The 16,349-nt window shown below is 49.5% G+C and overlaps 1 protein-coding gene across 1 annotated transcript in view; it reads left to right on the top strand.

Annotated features, from left to right (window-relative positions):
• The window catches only part of CADM1 (cell adhesion molecule 1), a 54,277-nt gene extending 39,664 nt beyond the window's left edge, over nucleotides 1-14,613 (top strand). The window contains exons 10-13 of the mRNA XM_059829547.1: nucleotides 3,860-3,913; nucleotides 6,001-6,081; nucleotides 13,175-13,306; nucleotides 14,495-14,613. Of these exons, the coding sequence (XP_059685530.1) occupies nucleotides 3,860-3,913; nucleotides 6,001-6,081; nucleotides 13,175-13,306; nucleotides 14,495-14,613 (386 nt within the window). The remainder of the gene's footprint in view (nucleotides 1-3,859; nucleotides 3,914-6,000; nucleotides 6,082-13,174; nucleotides 13,307-14,494) is intronic.
• Nucleotides 14,614-16,349: the final 1,736 nt, after the last annotated feature.

The raw sequence follows: 16,349 nt of genomic DNA, 5'->3' as shown, positions 1-16,349 counted from the left end.
GCCTTAAAAGCCAGCCGGTTTGTGCCGAGCTCCCCTGCGCTTGCCCTCGGGGGGTGCTTTTCCCGTGAAGACTCCGGGATTTCTTTCCAAGCTTGTGTTGCTGGAGTGTGTATGGAGTATACCAGGTGTTTCTGTATGTTGGCCATTTGTTCTTACCAATGTCCAATGGGAGTGAGCATGTCTGTGAATGACTAGAAATGCATGGGCATGAACTACAGCCAAATGGATTTTCTCCAAAAACGATTTTAAATGAATTGGGGAAGAAAAAAATAAACCAAACACAAAAGAAAACCGAACGCAAAAAAAAAGATTGCTAGCAAAGAAAACGAAACGTAAGGCTAGTGTGGAACCAGTGCAATACTTCAATCTGGGAAAGGATTTTTGAGTAATGTAATTTTTTGGAGCGTATCCTAGAGGACTGGGGGGGAAAGGAGTCCTGTATGTGTGTGCATGTAAAAGCCGTAGCAAAGCCCCTGCCATTCCTGTTTCCTTCTGGAATGGAGTTGACGGCAGCGATGCATGAGTGACTTAAAGCACGAACATTGTTAACTCTTTTGTTGAAAAATGAGAGCTTAACTGTCAATTTTCTGATGCACTTTCTCCTTTCTCTGCACTGTTCATTGCCAGAACTCCAATAACAGCATGGTCATGGCCGGCAGGAAGGCTTGTGCTTCTGCTGCACCGCACTAAGCCGGGTTTTCTGAGCTTAAGCCCTCCTCCCCTCTCATTTTGCCCTTCCTGGTGTCAGGGTGCCAGGGGGCTGAAGCGGCAGTTCCCCGCCTGCGTGCAGCCGAAATAAGGGCAGACCTTGGCGGAGCCAGGAGAGTAACGTCTCTGGGGGTCTGCCACCGCTGAGTCGGGAAAGGCGGCCCTTTTTCGGCCGTGCCCTTCCTTGTCTTCTCTCCTGCCCCTCTCCCCCTCAAAATGGGTGTGCAAGTTTTTGATTTCTCAGCCGCTGTTTCACCTCGGCCGGCCGGGGAGCTCAGCCTTTGCAGGGCTGCTGCCCTCGGAGGAGCCCTTCGGGGAGATGCCCGGCGCAGGTTTTGCCCCCTGCACAAGCAGGGCATGTATAAGCAGCTGTGACCTTATACATGACAGCCTTTTGCTACAGCAAAAGCGATGACTTAATGTCACCACTTTTTCCCAAATTTTGACCCCGCCCTGTTGTCAGCAAAGAGCTGAAAGAGCTCCTGCAGGATTTTTCAAGACCACGGGCAGCGCCCGGCACAAGGAGTTACGCTTGCTGCGTAGCTGTCTTCGGGCAGCCCCGCACGTACGTGCGCGCGCGTGCTCGGCGGCGGGGCGGCTCGGAGCTGCGTTTCGGCTCCCCCGCCCGCCGAGGCAGAGAGAAGGTGCTGCCGCCTCGGCACAGGCAGGATTTCTGCTCATCCTCATGAAAAGGTAGGGTGAAAAAAATCTCTTCTGAAGCTGGCAAAGCAGGAAGTCTGGAGCCAAGGTTAAAATAACAAGAACGTCCCAGTCGTGAATGAAGAGTGACGAGAAAATACCTTGCCCATAATATAGCAGGTAAATTATTTTATAAGCTGGAAATACTTCCCCGAAGGCCCATACGAATTTTTAATTCCGGCCTTAGCAGGGTTTTGTCCAGGAACGTTTAACACTACCGTGTTAAGCTCCTGTTGCTTTTTCCGATAGCGCTCAGTCTCTGAAAATGAGCCTTGCTTGTCTGAAGCCAAAAGCTCGGCCGTGCCAGAGCGCCGGTCGGCTTGCAGATCTCACCAAATGCAACAGCATACAAGGAGAAAAGGCACGGTTCTTTCTGCATTAACATTATCAAGTGGCTCTGCCTGGCCAGCTGCCTTTTTTCCTTTTGAAAACGCCCTACTTAAAAGTGCAACTAACAGTAAATATATTCCTAAATGTATTTTACAGATCCAGTCCTTGGGGCCATTGAATAAAACATCACAAAGCTCTGCACATGTTAAGATTTCTGTGCAGTGCCGTGGAAGACGCAGCATAAAACAGAATCCCTAACCGGTTATTTACAGCTTGATACAAACGAGGAATTGTCTTTCCCTAAAAAGTTGGAGGTAGCCGAGGAAGCAGCGCGACACACTGCTCTGTCGGTAGAAACCTGTAAATACCCGGTGTGCTCGTGTAGTTCTTTAAACACCTGGATCAGGCCGCAGGAGACGCGGCTCGCCTTGTCGGGCGCACCTCTGCAGATTTGGTGTTTGACAGGGAAGTGGTAGCCGGGCGAAAAGTTGCCTTTCATTTATTCAACAGGAGTTGCGGCAGACTTTGAATCCGTTCTGATCAGAAGTGAAAAGAAGGGGCTTTAATAGCCGCCATGAAAGTTTAATGAGAAAAATCAAGAAGTAATTTCTCCCATATTTAAAATGCCTCACAACGGGTTTTAATACTGTTCGGTGGCATTTTTAAGTATACCAGGTGCAGGTAGAAACTGAATTGTTGAACTGTTAAATTTTCTTTTGAAAAAGACTTTTTTGGCTTCATAAAAAATGCAGCGTTGCCCTTTTTCATTATTGAGGGAACGTAGTTCCTTTTAAGTGAAAGGGAAGACTCTACAGAAGCAATTTTGGAGAGATAGAAGTTGAATGGCTCCTCTTCCGAGCCTGGGTTTGCATGTCCAACACTTCTGTGAGTCAACTGTCATTGTCTTACAGTAAAAAAGGGGGGCTCCCTGAAATCCAGGAGCGGCCCACAAACCAAATTCTTGCTATTAATCTAAACGGCTTCCCACTTTAGAAGATCATTCCGACTGTAGCTTGCAGGTGACTGGATGTATTTTAAACACCGTCACTGGAAAGGAGTTCTATTTTTAATGAGCTATGTAGAGATAGATACTGCTCACTGCTTTCCGATGGGGGACAGTCTGCACACCCACCAGACTGCATTAACACCTTGGCTATTTAAAAGAAAGTCGGTATTTTTGGCAGTCGGCAGGCTGACGGCGCCAGCTTTCCCAGTGGCCGGTGATGGTGGTGTCTCTTCGTGGGAAATGCTTAATTTTTTTCTTCGATAAAGCATTTGCCGTTGGAGCTTTAGCAGCCAGCGGCAGGAGAGAGTTATCACAGGGACCGGCCTTCATTAGTAACGCTGTGCTGTCCCGCATTTAAGTGGATCTCCCTGACCTCCCGGCACTGCTTTGCCCTCCAGCCTGGGCTGAGAAGTTCACTGAGGTTCAGTGGACCCTCAAATCTTTAAACAAACAAGAAAGTAACGGTTTGACAGACAGCGCTAGCCACCTTTTGTGCTCATGGGAGCGTGTCTCGCCTAACTGCTTTATCAGCTTTGAGGACAGATACTTTTTCCATGAAGGCATCAAATTTGGGAAATTAAAAACCAGGTTTTGTCAGATTTTTCTGCAGAAGGTACAGCCTGCAGTCTGCATGTACGGATGCCTTACAGTTTTGAAATGTGATCCACAGTATTCGCTAATTGAGAAATTGCCAGGCTTGTCAACATTTACCAGCAAAAGATTGAATTTTTTGGAAAATTGGAAGAAAATTTTACATTTTTGTATGTATACAGAACCAAAATCGAACAGGACTAAATTGGGCAATTGCCCCCCTGATGACTAAAAGACAGAGTTTGGGGGTCTTTGCATGCTGTTATGGATGAGTGACTTTGATTCCATGTTTCGTGTGCCAACAGTGTAGACTGAGGAATGTTTCTGTCTGTAATAAAGGAAATTACTGCAATGCTGTCATACGAGTTACTCTGCCCAAACCGGCAGAAGGTGGCAAGTGATTGACGCTTTATTCCCCTCCTTCCCCCCCGCCCCCCCCCAAGAAATTCGTCCTCAGTTCTTAAGTGTGTTGTTTTTTGTCACTCGAGAAACGCAGAGAAAAATGAGTTTGTTTTTACTTGTAAGGCTTTACTCAGTTGCCCAATTCGGCAGAGGAGCTGGACTATGGGGATCTCTCAGGTAAGGGCTAGTACGTAGGTAAACCGCTGCTCTTCTACGCTAGATACTGGTTCCACTCCGATTTCTGCGTCTTGGCCATGTTGCATTGTATAGTCGCTGTGGTGTAGCCATTCCTCCAACGCGTGCTCTCACAGCTTGGAGGTGCGTTGCTTTCTGTTGGGATTTTCCTCCCTTTTTTTGATTTTTGGCACCCATTTCTGTGCGGCACCCTTGAAAACGGGGCGGGAGGCGTGCCGAGCGGTGAGACTTACCGTTTTGGGTTCCCTCCCGGCTGCTGGGCCGTAATTTTTTGAATGCTAATTTCGAGATGGGTTGAGCTGAAACTTTATATTTGTAAAACGCTCGACTCTGCTGAATTGCGTGAAACCGTCTTTAAGAAGTGCAGCCGGCGCTGTCTCGGCTGCTTGGTGGTTTCTCATAATACGAGTATCAGATTGGGGATAAAGAGGAGGTAATTGCTTTATCAGTGGAGGCAAAGCCAAGTAAATGGTTTGAACCTCTTTTTATCCACGCTGGACTGAAAGTTACATAAATACATCTGCATAGTTGGTCCTTGCGAAGTAGCGCTAATCCAGATCAAGAAATAAAAGCATCTTCAGTGGATGCACTTGGTGTGTTCCAAAGAGGGATCGTACCAGCGGTGCAAACATAGTCCAAGGCCTCTGATCTTCACATTTTGCCAGAGTCGTCTTATGCATTTTTAGAAGTATACCCCCCCCTTTTTTTTTGCTCCCACTTCCCGGAGCGTCTCGCCAGGCTGGTTTTACCCGCGGCCCTCCTGCGGGCAGGCTCCGAGGCCGGGAGCGGCCGGCCGCACCGCAGGGTAAAGAAGCCCAGAGCGGGCGGCGGGGCTGGGGCCCGGCCGTAAGGCAGGACCGCAGCCCTCTGCCTCCGCCTGGCGAGAGCCCTGCCCGGGAGGGTTGTGCTCCAGCACTGTTCCCTTCGAACACGGAGCGAGAACCAACGCCAAAAAAGCAAACCCCCGAGTCCTCAGCTCGGTCTGTGAAGTGCTTTCCTTTTTTCCGACCAAATCGGCAGCATCTCTTCCTGTAAGCCACTATAGGTATGCTTTGGCCAAGAGGTTAGAAATGATTGATTAATTCAGAATGTGTGCTAACACCTGAGCGATACTAATAATTATTGTTGCAGGCCTGGGCCAGATCTCATAGGTAAGAAGCACTAGGTGTCTGTTAAATATCGCTGTGTGGATGGGAAATAACTGTTTTTCTCCGATAAGCTTCATTATTTTTTTAATTTGTGTTTTTTGAAGAAAGATACACCTTTTGGTGAATTGCCGAGAAGAACAGGAAACAATTCCGCAACGGAATTCCTCAAAATGGGTGTCTGCTAGCTGCCCTGCCTTTCCCTTGAGTGCCTCTGGCGCTGCGCGGTGCCAGCAGCGTAGCCACGTGCCTCACGCCGCGGAGAAGCTGTGGCTCCGCTGGACGGCTGGCACGTTTTCCCCAGAACATAGCTCAACATTTCCATTTTTCTGAATCTTAGACATAAGTCAAAATTCCCCCAGAACATTACAGAAAGCCGTGCGAGCACAGCTGCTGGCGACAGCGAGCAGATGAGCAAGCACCCTTCGTGCACTACCATACACCCATTTTGGAGCATCCGCTTGGACTACGGATTTTTTTTTTCCCTAAGAATTTCCAAATTTTGCTTGTTTTGCTCTCAGTTATTTATGTACCCCGAAGGGTAATTGTACCAAGCCAAATGTGCCGGTGTTGCTAGAGAAACAGCCCCAGGCCATTCTCTCCTACGCACAGAACCCTGCCCCCCATCCCATCACCCATGCCCAGGCTCCTGGGAGACTGAAATACGGTCCCATTTGCGGACTGGGGTCAGCACATTTGGGCTGTCAGACAGGTGGTCCAGGTGAGTGCTGGAGCTGAGCTCTCCGTCGGGAACGCTGCCCTCCGCTCCGGCGGGGCCGGGTGCTGGGAGCCCTCGGGACCGGCTGGTGAGCACGCCGGCATGCGGGGGTGCGTGCCCGCGCCCTGCCTCGCCCCGGGCGGATCGTGGTGTGCTGAAGGCGTTGGTGCTGCTGCGGTGTTTGCTCAGTGTGCTGTTCCTTCCAGGTACTCCTGTCCTGCTAAGCGCTTCAACGGAGGCTCTGCCAACTGTGCGATTAAGTAATGCATCCCTTGCCTTCCGTCCAGGTAGCTAGTTTCCAGAGCTGTGCTCGCTTTTCCTGGTCGAGCTGTGTGTGTCCGTGCCACTCGCAAACCTCCTCTCGCTCCTAACGCAGAAAAAGCCGTAGGCTACGGAAAGGGTTGGCCTCGCGCGCCCGCAGCGTGGGGGGCTTGCTCTGCTGCAGCAGTTGGTCAGCCCGGCGCGCTCTTGCGGATAGGATTCCTGCAGGGCTGGGAATCACAGGGGCAAACCGCTATGCGTTTGTACGTGCGCATAGGTATGTATATGCATGCACGCACGCTGCCGCGTGCTCCGATTGTAAGAACCCAGTTAGCCTCATTCGGCACGCCCGGATCCCAGTCCCCTCAGCGCCTGGCGGCCTTTCTGCTCTGCTGGAGAGGGTTGATACAGCTCTTGTAAAACAGGGAACAATCGAGAAGGAGCGGTGTAGCCCTCGCATCGGGTTTGATTAACTCATCAAAACCTGATTAGCACCTTTGTTCAAGGGGGATGCTGATGAATCAATTGCCATTGATTGTGAGTGGGGCTCCATTTTCGAGCAGAGAGGAGTCTGAAGAAACAACCGATAAACATTGAGCACCTGTCATAGTGATTAGATTTATTTAAACAAAGCGCATTATTTTTTATGAAGCGATCTCAAAATGGGTCACTGAAGGGGAGCTTATTGATTGGGGAAGGATGAACTCCTCGAGTTTCTCTGGCTTAAATTAGACCAAATTCAATTACAGTACGACAAACAGGTTAACGCTCCTCCTTAACAGTCCATCGATAAATTAGAGTAGGGGTAGCACGCTTAATGCTACGCTATAGTAATGAATAACGTTATTGCTCATCCTGTCGTATACAGGCAGCGATGTCTGTCCTTCCACAGCGCGGATAAGTGTTTTGTATAATAACGGCAGCCTGTTCCTCCCCCAGCCCTGCCCACCAGCACCCCCCGCCAACCCCAACTTCTGGTGCTGCTCCATCGTTTTGAAAACGTGATTCCACAAAAGGACTAACCGCAACCTCTGTGGGGAAACATTAGGGTGAGCTTTAAGCTTCCTGCCTCGTAGCAAAGAGGAGTGGTTGGCTTACCAGTTTTTCAGAAGCACACAGGTGACTTGAGGCCATTAGCACCTACGTCGTGACCAGCAGTGACACGTGGGAGCTTAAGTCACGGTGGTGTGTGAACTACTTAATAAACTAAACTCTAACGAGAGTTCAAGTTAGGAATTCTTCAAAGAAAGCAAGCTAGGTTTTCTTTTCCCTACCGCGATGCGGATGTTACATTAACATCTGGGAAGCACGGTAGCTGTCGATGGAGCTAGTGTGTGTAAACTTACGTATGCACACACACAAATTCCGCCCACGTTGTCCTATGTCAACAGCTGGAAACAAATTTTCACCCAGAAGTAGAAGATGAGTTTTTGTGGGAGTGCAGCAATAAATCCAAATGCACCAAAAGAAAATTAACTTCTCTACTGTGTTTTCACAAAAATTTCCATCGGTTTTCTGCTTTTACAGCACAGATGTGCATAGAGCAAGCTCGGGGCTGCTCAGAGATACCCCAGAAATGTTGCAAAGCGTTGGCCTGCAAAACGTGAGGCAGGAGGGAAGGTGAGGAGCAAGGACAGGAGACGGGAGCTCCCACGCAGCAGGCGTTTGATGCAGGAGCTCGCCGGCAAGGAGCCACCACCGTCAGGCGCTCCAGTGTGCTTGTGCGTGCAGAGGGCTCCCTCCACAAAGGTGGCCCCAAACCGGGCTTTTCTGGAGCCTTACGGGGCCCGGGTCTGAAAACTCGGCGAGGGCTGAAGGTAAAAATGAAGTGGGTTATTCCTAATAGGTCTGAGCGGGTGTAACGGAGATTTAAAATACTAGCTAGCGCAGTCAGCCGGGTCCAGCCTAGTCTTTCTCTTCATGTTGAGATGCTGCCACGTAGGAAAAGAGTGGAATCTAGAATGTACACAGATAGATACACATATATCTGTATTTTAAAGCCTCATCAAAACAGAATTGAGTGGAACCTTTTTGTTGAGCAGTTGGGAGGAGTAAAGTCTTCCGTCTGCGAAACCTTGCTGTAAGCGTTGACCCACATTGTTAGGATGTTGCTATTAAGATCCGCCAGCATTTTTCATGCTCTTGAGGCGGTGCGCAGAAAGCTATTTTCAAACAAGTACATCTACAAAAATGTTAGAAAGCTCATGATCATGAATACATTTATTTTTTCCAAAGTGCCTCCCCTGCCAAAAAAAGGATGACTAAGAACCTGCAGGTTTAAAAAGTGGCTGTCAGTTGACGGTGCTTGGGTGGCAGATGAGCAGCTCAACGTCTGCTGCGTCTTGCCCTCAGAACAAGTTCCGTCAGTACGGTGTTAGCATGGCGATGAGTAGTAACCAGCCAAAAATGCCTTTCTTTTCTGTCCACGGACTGTTTCACGAGCGGCACTCTTTGTTTAAAGGAAAACTTCAGGGGTCATGTTCAAGTGGTATCATCTATTTTTTGTTGATTTCATGAGCAGCTAGTGAAAATAATAACCAAAACTCCTGTAAAGCTACCGAAGTCTTTTATTGGCCACCCCTTGAAATGGGACTACAGTGCTCTCTGCTGCTCTATATCGATCTGCATCTTGTGCAGGCAAGTTCAGCGCTGCATCAGGTAAAATTATGGCGTCCCTCCCATGCAGGGCACAACCGTGCTGTTCTTCCGGGGGAGGCATCACGGCAGTTTAAAAGAAAAATGGATTTTTTTTTTTCTGTGTATATTTGGTTATTCCAAGTGGATTGTACCGTTGTCGCTGCAGTTTTCCTTTAAGGTGCTTTGCTTGATACCAAAGCACCACCCCACAAAATTCGGTCCAGCTGAGGTGCAAAGTAGCTGCAGAGTAGCCACGTAGGCATGCATGTTGTTGACAACATGCAGCGATGTCTGCACCTTTCCTTGCTTTTCCCTCCCTCCTTTCGCTCCCACCCGCAGAAGCCCCCCAAGCAAACCAGAAACAGTAGAAGGAGAAAAATTCTGACTACTCGATTTAAAGGCCGGCACGCTCCAATATATATTAACATCTTAATGGGAAAGCTCTGCATGTATACATTTACTACTCTCTGACAAGAGGGAATTAAATGTCAGAAGGATTTGTAGCATCTATAATTGAATTGGTGCTGAGAAAAGCAAATCTTAAGGAAGAATAACATATTAGGATTAGCAAATAATGTGGCATTTTGTCAGTTCCTGCCATCTCATCTGTTCCCTCTTCAGTAATAAAGTTGTGATTTCTTTTTTAATCATAGATAGGAAGCGGGAATAGCTTTTGTGAATTGGAGACAGCATTTGAAAGCAGATTCCGGTTTTTAAGGTCAAGTCTCTCTTTCTTGGCACAAATTTGGGGAATTGTTCCTCGCTCCATAGACCCGACCCTTTTTTTTTTAATTACCAAAGAAATAACGAGTGACAGAAAATGAAATAGCTGCCCTCGTGCTGGTGGTGTACAAATTGATTTGCCTGGAGCGGTGTCCGAAATTGCTGAAGACGACAGGGTCTGTCAGCCGTTGGCTTTGCCTTGCCACCACGCTGGCAGGCAGAGCTGGCTTGACGTTGGGTAACCGCGTTGGAGCGTGTGGAGTTTGATGGGCCCCTGAGGATGAGGTGGAGAGGAGACGTGGCAGGAGGAATATCTAGCCAAGGGAATGGCGTCGCGCTGGGGTAGCTTGTGTAGGGAGGATCCATCGCTGGAGACTTTTATCTAAGAGTGGGAGTAGGAAAGCAGGTTAGCAGTGCTGTAGGCATCACTGACGCTGCCATGGGGATCGCGGTCCCTGGCCTCTCAAGCCATCTTCGTTTTACTTTCCCCTTTAAAAAGAAGAAAAAATACACGAGAGGCCTAAAAAGCTTTCAAAAACTTGAATTGTTCTTAAAAACTGCAAGTAGTTTATCTTTGGCGAGCAAATCGGTGCAACATGGAAAAGATACAAGGCGGATTTTATGTCGGTAAGTGTTAAGTGCTGTAACGCTTCTGAATGCGGCATGTTTATCTTAAGACAGACCTTCCGCCCGTTCTGCCTGCGGCGAGAGGTCCGCACGTGTGCCGCAGCGTCGCCCCGGCCCACGGAGTAGCCCTTAGGTCAAAGGTTTTTACGAGCGAGAGTCGGCGCATGAATCTGTTTTGTTGTTGGGTAGCGCTGCTGTCTTTGACTGCTGCACGTGGCACCTCTGGGGAGGCGGCGTCCCGCGCATCTGCGGAAGAGCCATTCCTTTCACGTGCCAATCTAAAATAAATACAAATAGGTGACCTTTTAAGTTAAGGGTACGCTGTCAGCTGCCTCACAGATTCGAGACAAGATGGTTTGCACCCACTAGACATCCTCAGAAGAAGTTACCTGATTTTTACTTGGTAGGTAAGCTTGAAGATGAACGATTTAGCCACGCACATAATAAAATAAACTTGCGGCTGGCACTTTGCAGAGGTCTTTAAGAGGAATAATTAAGAAAAACGGCCCTGCGTGTCCCAGGGGACAAAGTCATACTTAATAAACTGTTCTGGCCAGAACTGTTTGCCACGTTCTGTACAAAAGTCCCTTCTCAGGGAAGCCCTGTCTGCCGGCTCGCCGCTTGGTTGCAAGCCGAAGGGAAGCCACGACAGGCGTGTCGGGCGCGAGGCTTTGGCGCGGCTTGGAGTAACCCGGGCCTGGCGCTGCAGCTGCAGGTCGGTGCGACGGCACGGAGGCGGCTGCTGCCAGGATGAGCGCACCAAGGGTTCGTCTTTTCAGAGCTTTAATTTATGGTGATTAAGAAGAAATGCCTCTTGATGCAAAATCGCGCTCGAAGCATATTCTAGAGCCGTAACTCAGTGTGTTTATTCCCCTCAGCTGTTCCAGATGTCAATAAGACATTCATCCTCCCGGTCTGGGCTGCTGCTGTCTCCTCCATAGCACAGCCGAGCGGAACTGGGTGCTAAGTTTCTAAAAAAAAAAATTAAAAAAAAAAAGGGAGTGGAACTTGTCTAAAGCAGCTGCTCCAGCGGATGAGCCGGGTTTGGGTGCTTCACGGAGAGCACGTCCTTCAAGGCCCGGCGTAGGCGAGCTGAAAGCCGCAGGGAGAAGGCTGTGGTGGAGCGGTAGCGACCCGGAGGGCCCGGGGTTGCTGAGTGTTCCCCCACTGCTTCCCTGGGCCTCTTTCCCATCGGCAAGCAGGGATGTTCTGCCGCTTGCCACAGCAGCGAACACTGGGAAGTGTTCATGGTACGGGCCGTTCCTGCCCGAGACGATACAAAAAGGTCCCCCCTTTACCAGGCGCTCCGATTTCTCGGGCGCACTCTTGCCGCAGCAGAATGACTCGGATGTAGATGGTGCGGCAGCAAACGCTTTTAATTTGCAAGGGAATCTTTTTGGGCCACGGTCTTTAGCTTATCAGAGCAGCTGCTGAAAGGGATCCTCTGGCTGCAGTGCTCAGAGGCTGCTCTCTGCTTAGTCCCTTCACGTCCACCTCGCCCTGTCCCGGTTCAGCCCAGGCATCCCGCTGCCTACGCCAGAGCTCCTGCTTTTAGAAGTTACTCGAAGGAACACTTGAAGGGGTTTTTTTTCTCAAATTGTTTTAATTAAAGGCGCTTTATGGCACTCTCAGTCACGAGTTATTTACTCGGGTCCCGCGGTCCTTCATCTTGGAGCAGAATTGGAAATATCGATAGAAAGCGTAAATCCCAGGCTGCTGCTCGAAAGCTTTGTATCAGGTTTCAGCTCAAGAGAGCACCATTACCTTTAGCTGTCACGGATCTGTACGCTTGATCGATAAACTTCAAATATTATTAGAGGTGGAGGCTTCAGAGATTTGCTCTGTTCTTTGGAGGGAGACGGAGATAAATCTTTCTTAAAAATTGACTTGCATTTGCACTCTCAGTCTTCCTGGTAAAATGCATTTCTCTTAGGTGCCTGGGCAACTGCATGCAGGACAGATTTATAGGCCATGTGCTGCTTGTAGTGAAAGATTTAAATGGTAAATCCTTCACATATGACTTCACAAATCATGTAAAGTTAAAAGATTTTTACCGTTTCTGTTGCTGCTGTGCTTAAATTGTAAGGTATGGCCAGTAAATCATTTTAATGGAGGTGTCGCGCTTGACTCAATGAAAAAAAGAGACAATGGTTTAGCTTCTATTCCAAAATGTTAATGTATTAATCAACGGGAGAATAATTGTTTTTTACTACGTTATAAATCTCGGTTGCCATTAGGATTGCAGTGAGGGTTGATGTAGCTGCGTTCTTAAATTAAAATTGTTTACACTGCTATACATTCACTTTACATGGCCATAGCTCATTCCGGGTTCATTTCGGAGTTGTTCCTCCGCCAAATAAGTCATTCCTCTCCCGGGTGACGGCGTCCTGAGGGAGAGACGCTTATAAAAGAAAACTAATTGCGTGGTGAGGAGTGAAGTAAATGAAATAAAGCAGGCGGAGGCAATGTACAATTATTGCTCGCTATCTGCTTTTGAAGAGGTTTTTGTAGTTTGGGTAGGAGGTTTTGCGTCTTCGGACGTCGTGAGCTGCGTTGAACAGCAAAGGTTGTGGTTGGTGATGTCATCTGGAGTCCTTGGGTTGGGGAAGAGGATGGTTGTAAACACATTCAGGGTGCTGGGCTGCTTGTTCTTTGGTCATGGAGTTTTTTGGGCTGGAGTTGAAAAGTTTTCAGCAGGGTGCTTGTTAATGATCTTTCTCCAGAGTCGACGACTAGTATTTCCATATTGTGCCATATTCCATGTTCCCTGTGCCCCCATCCCCTGGGGAGGTCGAAATCTGGGGAGCGTTCTAGGGAAATTTCCCAAAACACGTACCCACCGCTGATTCCATCTCTCCTCTCCTCTCCCTCTTCCAGCTGTCTTCCACGTGCGTAGTCGTAGTGCTGCTGCTTGTAGCGGAAAACACCTTGCAAGTCGAGCCGTCAGATCAGTTCGGCTTTGGGCCAAGCTCCTCTGCCCGAACTCATCTGTCTAGATCGCTCCGTGCTTTACCCCTTTTCCTTCGGAGAGCACGAGGGTGGCTTTCCCAGTCCTGAGAGCAGCTGCAGCCAGACCCTTCAGAGTGCATCGTAATAAGTCCCGAATTCTTATTCCTCTTCTGATCTCAACAGATTCTCGTGCAGGTGAGGAAGGGGCAATACGGAGCGTGGACCACGCGGTGGTTGGTGGCGTCGTGGCCGTGGTCGTGTTCGCGATGCTTTGCCTGCTCATCATTTTAGGGCGATATTTTGCCAGACATAAAGGTAAGCAAAGGCCGAAACCGGAAAGTGAGAGGACGTGGCCCCTGTTTCCCCTTGCTCGTGACGTTGTCCTGTCTGATGCGAGAGACCCCTTTGTTGCTCTGGAAGGATGTCTCCTGAATGGCCTTTTGAAACGGAAGGAGGAGGAAGGCTGGAGTCGCCCATCGATGTGCTGTGCACCAGGGGCTTAGGGCAGGGGGACAGTGGCTTACCCCCGACGCAGACCTTAGCTGACACGCCGGCGCTGAGGCGTGCGGGTGTTGGTGCCAGTGGAGGCACCGTCCCGTCCAAGGCATCTTAGCGGCAGGATACCTGAGAAACGAGGCGTGTTCTCTTTCGGGAGCAGCATTTCGGGTCCTGGGGCACGCTGAGCTCCTCTCAAAGAGCTCTATCGCCCACAGAACTTCCTGTTGCAGTCCCAGCTATTGGAGATAATCACCGTGTATAACGATGCACAGAGCTACACCAGCTCAGCTCGTCCCCGAAGCTTGCCGCCAGCACGTCGGCACGCAGCTCAAAACTGAAATTTGGAGGTCCCTCTACAAAAAAACCCGATTGATCTGAGCTGATACGTATGTGCCACGTTGTCTTGGTTTTGTGTAAAACACTCCGTTTTGGGAACTTGTGACAACTTCCAGAGCAAATCTAAACCCACGCACAGAATTGTGACCGTTCCCCTGCGTATATGTTTGTACAAAAGGATTTAATGTTAACTGCGGTTTATTTAGTATATGTGGAAAAGCTGAGAGAGGATGAGAGGCTGGTTACAACCACAACCAGGATGAGTGAATAATGTTGAGAAGAGAGGAGAAAGGGAAAAAAAAACCCTAAAGCACATTAGGGGAGAGAGAAAGCGGAGATGAAAGATTTGTCTCCTTTAAGTAAAGCGTATAAAACACAATTTTACCGATACTTGTGTGCTTCTAAAAGGGGGAAATAGCCGTGACCTTATTTCTTTTCCGAGTAAGACACTACAGAGAGTGGCACGCCATGGCGTTGCAGAGCAGGGCCGGCGGTGCCCAGCGCGTGGTCGTCCCTGGGACTGGCACTGGCTTTTCACGCCCCAGCCTGGCATTGTCATGGTTTACGCGGGGTTTTTTTCCCTTTCTGCTCGCGGCTTCGTCGCTCACTCTCTTCTAGTACTTTGCGGAGACCTCCAACGAATCACGCAACCTCCCGCTTCTCTTTCAGGTACATACTTCACTCACGAAGCCAAAGGAGCAGATGATGCGGCCGACGCAGACACAGCCATCATCAATGCAGAAGGAGGACAAAACAACTCCGAAGAAAAGAAAGAGTACTTCATCTAGAGCAGCCTTGGTTTCTATGAGGTGTCCAACCGTGGACGGTTACTACTGGCCCTATTTAAACGCTAAAGAGACAGTGATATTGGAAGTTGCAACCAGCTTGTGTCTTTTTTTTAAAGGAAAAAAAAAAAGCAAAGGGTGGAGAGTCGTGAGGCTGGGAGGGTCCAGGATTCGCTGTGTAAAAATATTCCTCGTAAAGTACACTCTGCTGTTCGACACCTCAGTTTGTTTGGGTTTTCTTTTTTTGGCCAAGTCCAGCTTGGATTTAGTTTAGTGAAGTCATTTGCAGAAGATTCTGTGCCTTGTTTAATTTCTGTTCCTTCGGGTCGGGGGGAGGCTGGGAAGAAGAGGGGCTTCTGCGCGTTAGTTCCCTTCGGGTTTCTGTGGCTCTTCGTTTCCCCTTTCCTCTTCTGTTTCTGGAGTTGCCTGCTGGGACCCCTTGGAGTAGGTGGCTTTCTTTGAAGGTGTTTCTTTTTCTCTTCACCGTTTTCCGTTCAGAACTCGAGCTCATCGGAGGAGAACCAGCACATTTTAGATTTCGTAGTTTGCAGTTCGGTGTGCCCGTGTCCCATCCCCTCTATCGTCGTAAAGGCTTGGAGAAACAAACGACGAGAACCCGTTTGTGGCTGCCCGTCTTTCAGGTGCTTTCGATGGTGGCGACTAGGAAATAGGCTGGTGCTCGGCAAAGGCGCTGTTGGGCCGCGGGGAAGCGGGATCCGTGGGTTGTCCTCCCGGGAGGGACGCTGAGCCTGCCTGTCATGCCGTGCCTGGGGACTGCTCCCCGCCGGGCTGGGGAGGGACTTCTGCTCTGGCTTTTGCCGCGCACGCCGCGCCGTCCCGCTCTCCTGGCTGGGCCGAGCTCTCCCCCGGTTGCCAGAGAAGGTGCAGCCCTCCTCCAGGGGTGCGGGAGGCTGCAGGCGCCCGACGGCGGTCCTCCCCTCCCCTCCTCTTGCGGCCGCGGGTGAGAGGCCTCCCCCCAGCACGGGCTAGAGCCGCGAGCCGGCGGGCGCCGGACAAGCAGAACTGCCTTTTTTTCTGCCCGCTAAGTGAAACGTGGGAGTTGTCATTACAATGACAGTGCTAACTGACTTACAAAGCCATAGGTGAACAGGAGAATCTAGGTCAATTAGAATCGTACGCGACAGGTAGGAGACCACAATGAGAAGACGGTATTAAAATTATATATGCTGAATTTTTGGGGGTGAGTAATCTTGGATTTCGAGCGATACTTTTTTTTACCGTGTTTATGTGGAAAACGCATGCTGATTTATTTAAGGGAGGCGTTAATCTTGGCGTCAGGTTTGGTGGGGTTTTTTAGGGGTTTCGGGGGGAGCGTTTTCGTGCGTTTTGGGGTTTTGGTTTTTTTCAGTTGTTGTTTTTGGCAGAACCGTTACAATGCGGGAGTCCTTTGGGGACTGGCCTGACGGCAGAGAGCGAGTCCATCCTCCGGCAGCGTTCTGTCTTGCCCCTTTTCACGAGAAGAACCTCGCAGAAATACCCTTTTTTCCGAGCAGATTTTGTCGAGCGCAGCTCTTTTCTGAGCCTTCAGCACCGTTGCCAAACCACATCCTGGTGAGAAGCAGTCAGCATGTTGGAGTTCGGGGGGGGCTTTTTTACCCGTGGTCGGTCGCGGGATTGGCATCCTGGTTTTGAGCAGCCCATCTTTGTTTTGGAAGTGTGCAGTAGTGCAGTGTTACCGATGTAACTTTGACTTACGATGTTGACATGTCTCAGGTTCA

Source organism: Gavia stellata, chromosome 26, assembly GCF_030936135.1.
Source record: "Gavia stellata isolate bGavSte3 chromosome 26, bGavSte3.hap2, whole genome shotgun sequence".
Classification (NCBI taxonomy): Eukaryota; Metazoa; Chordata; class Aves; order Gaviiformes; family Gaviidae; genus Gavia; species Gavia stellata.
Note: the sequence above shows the minus strand (reverse complement) of the source record. Positions and strands in the feature narration are given on the sequence as shown.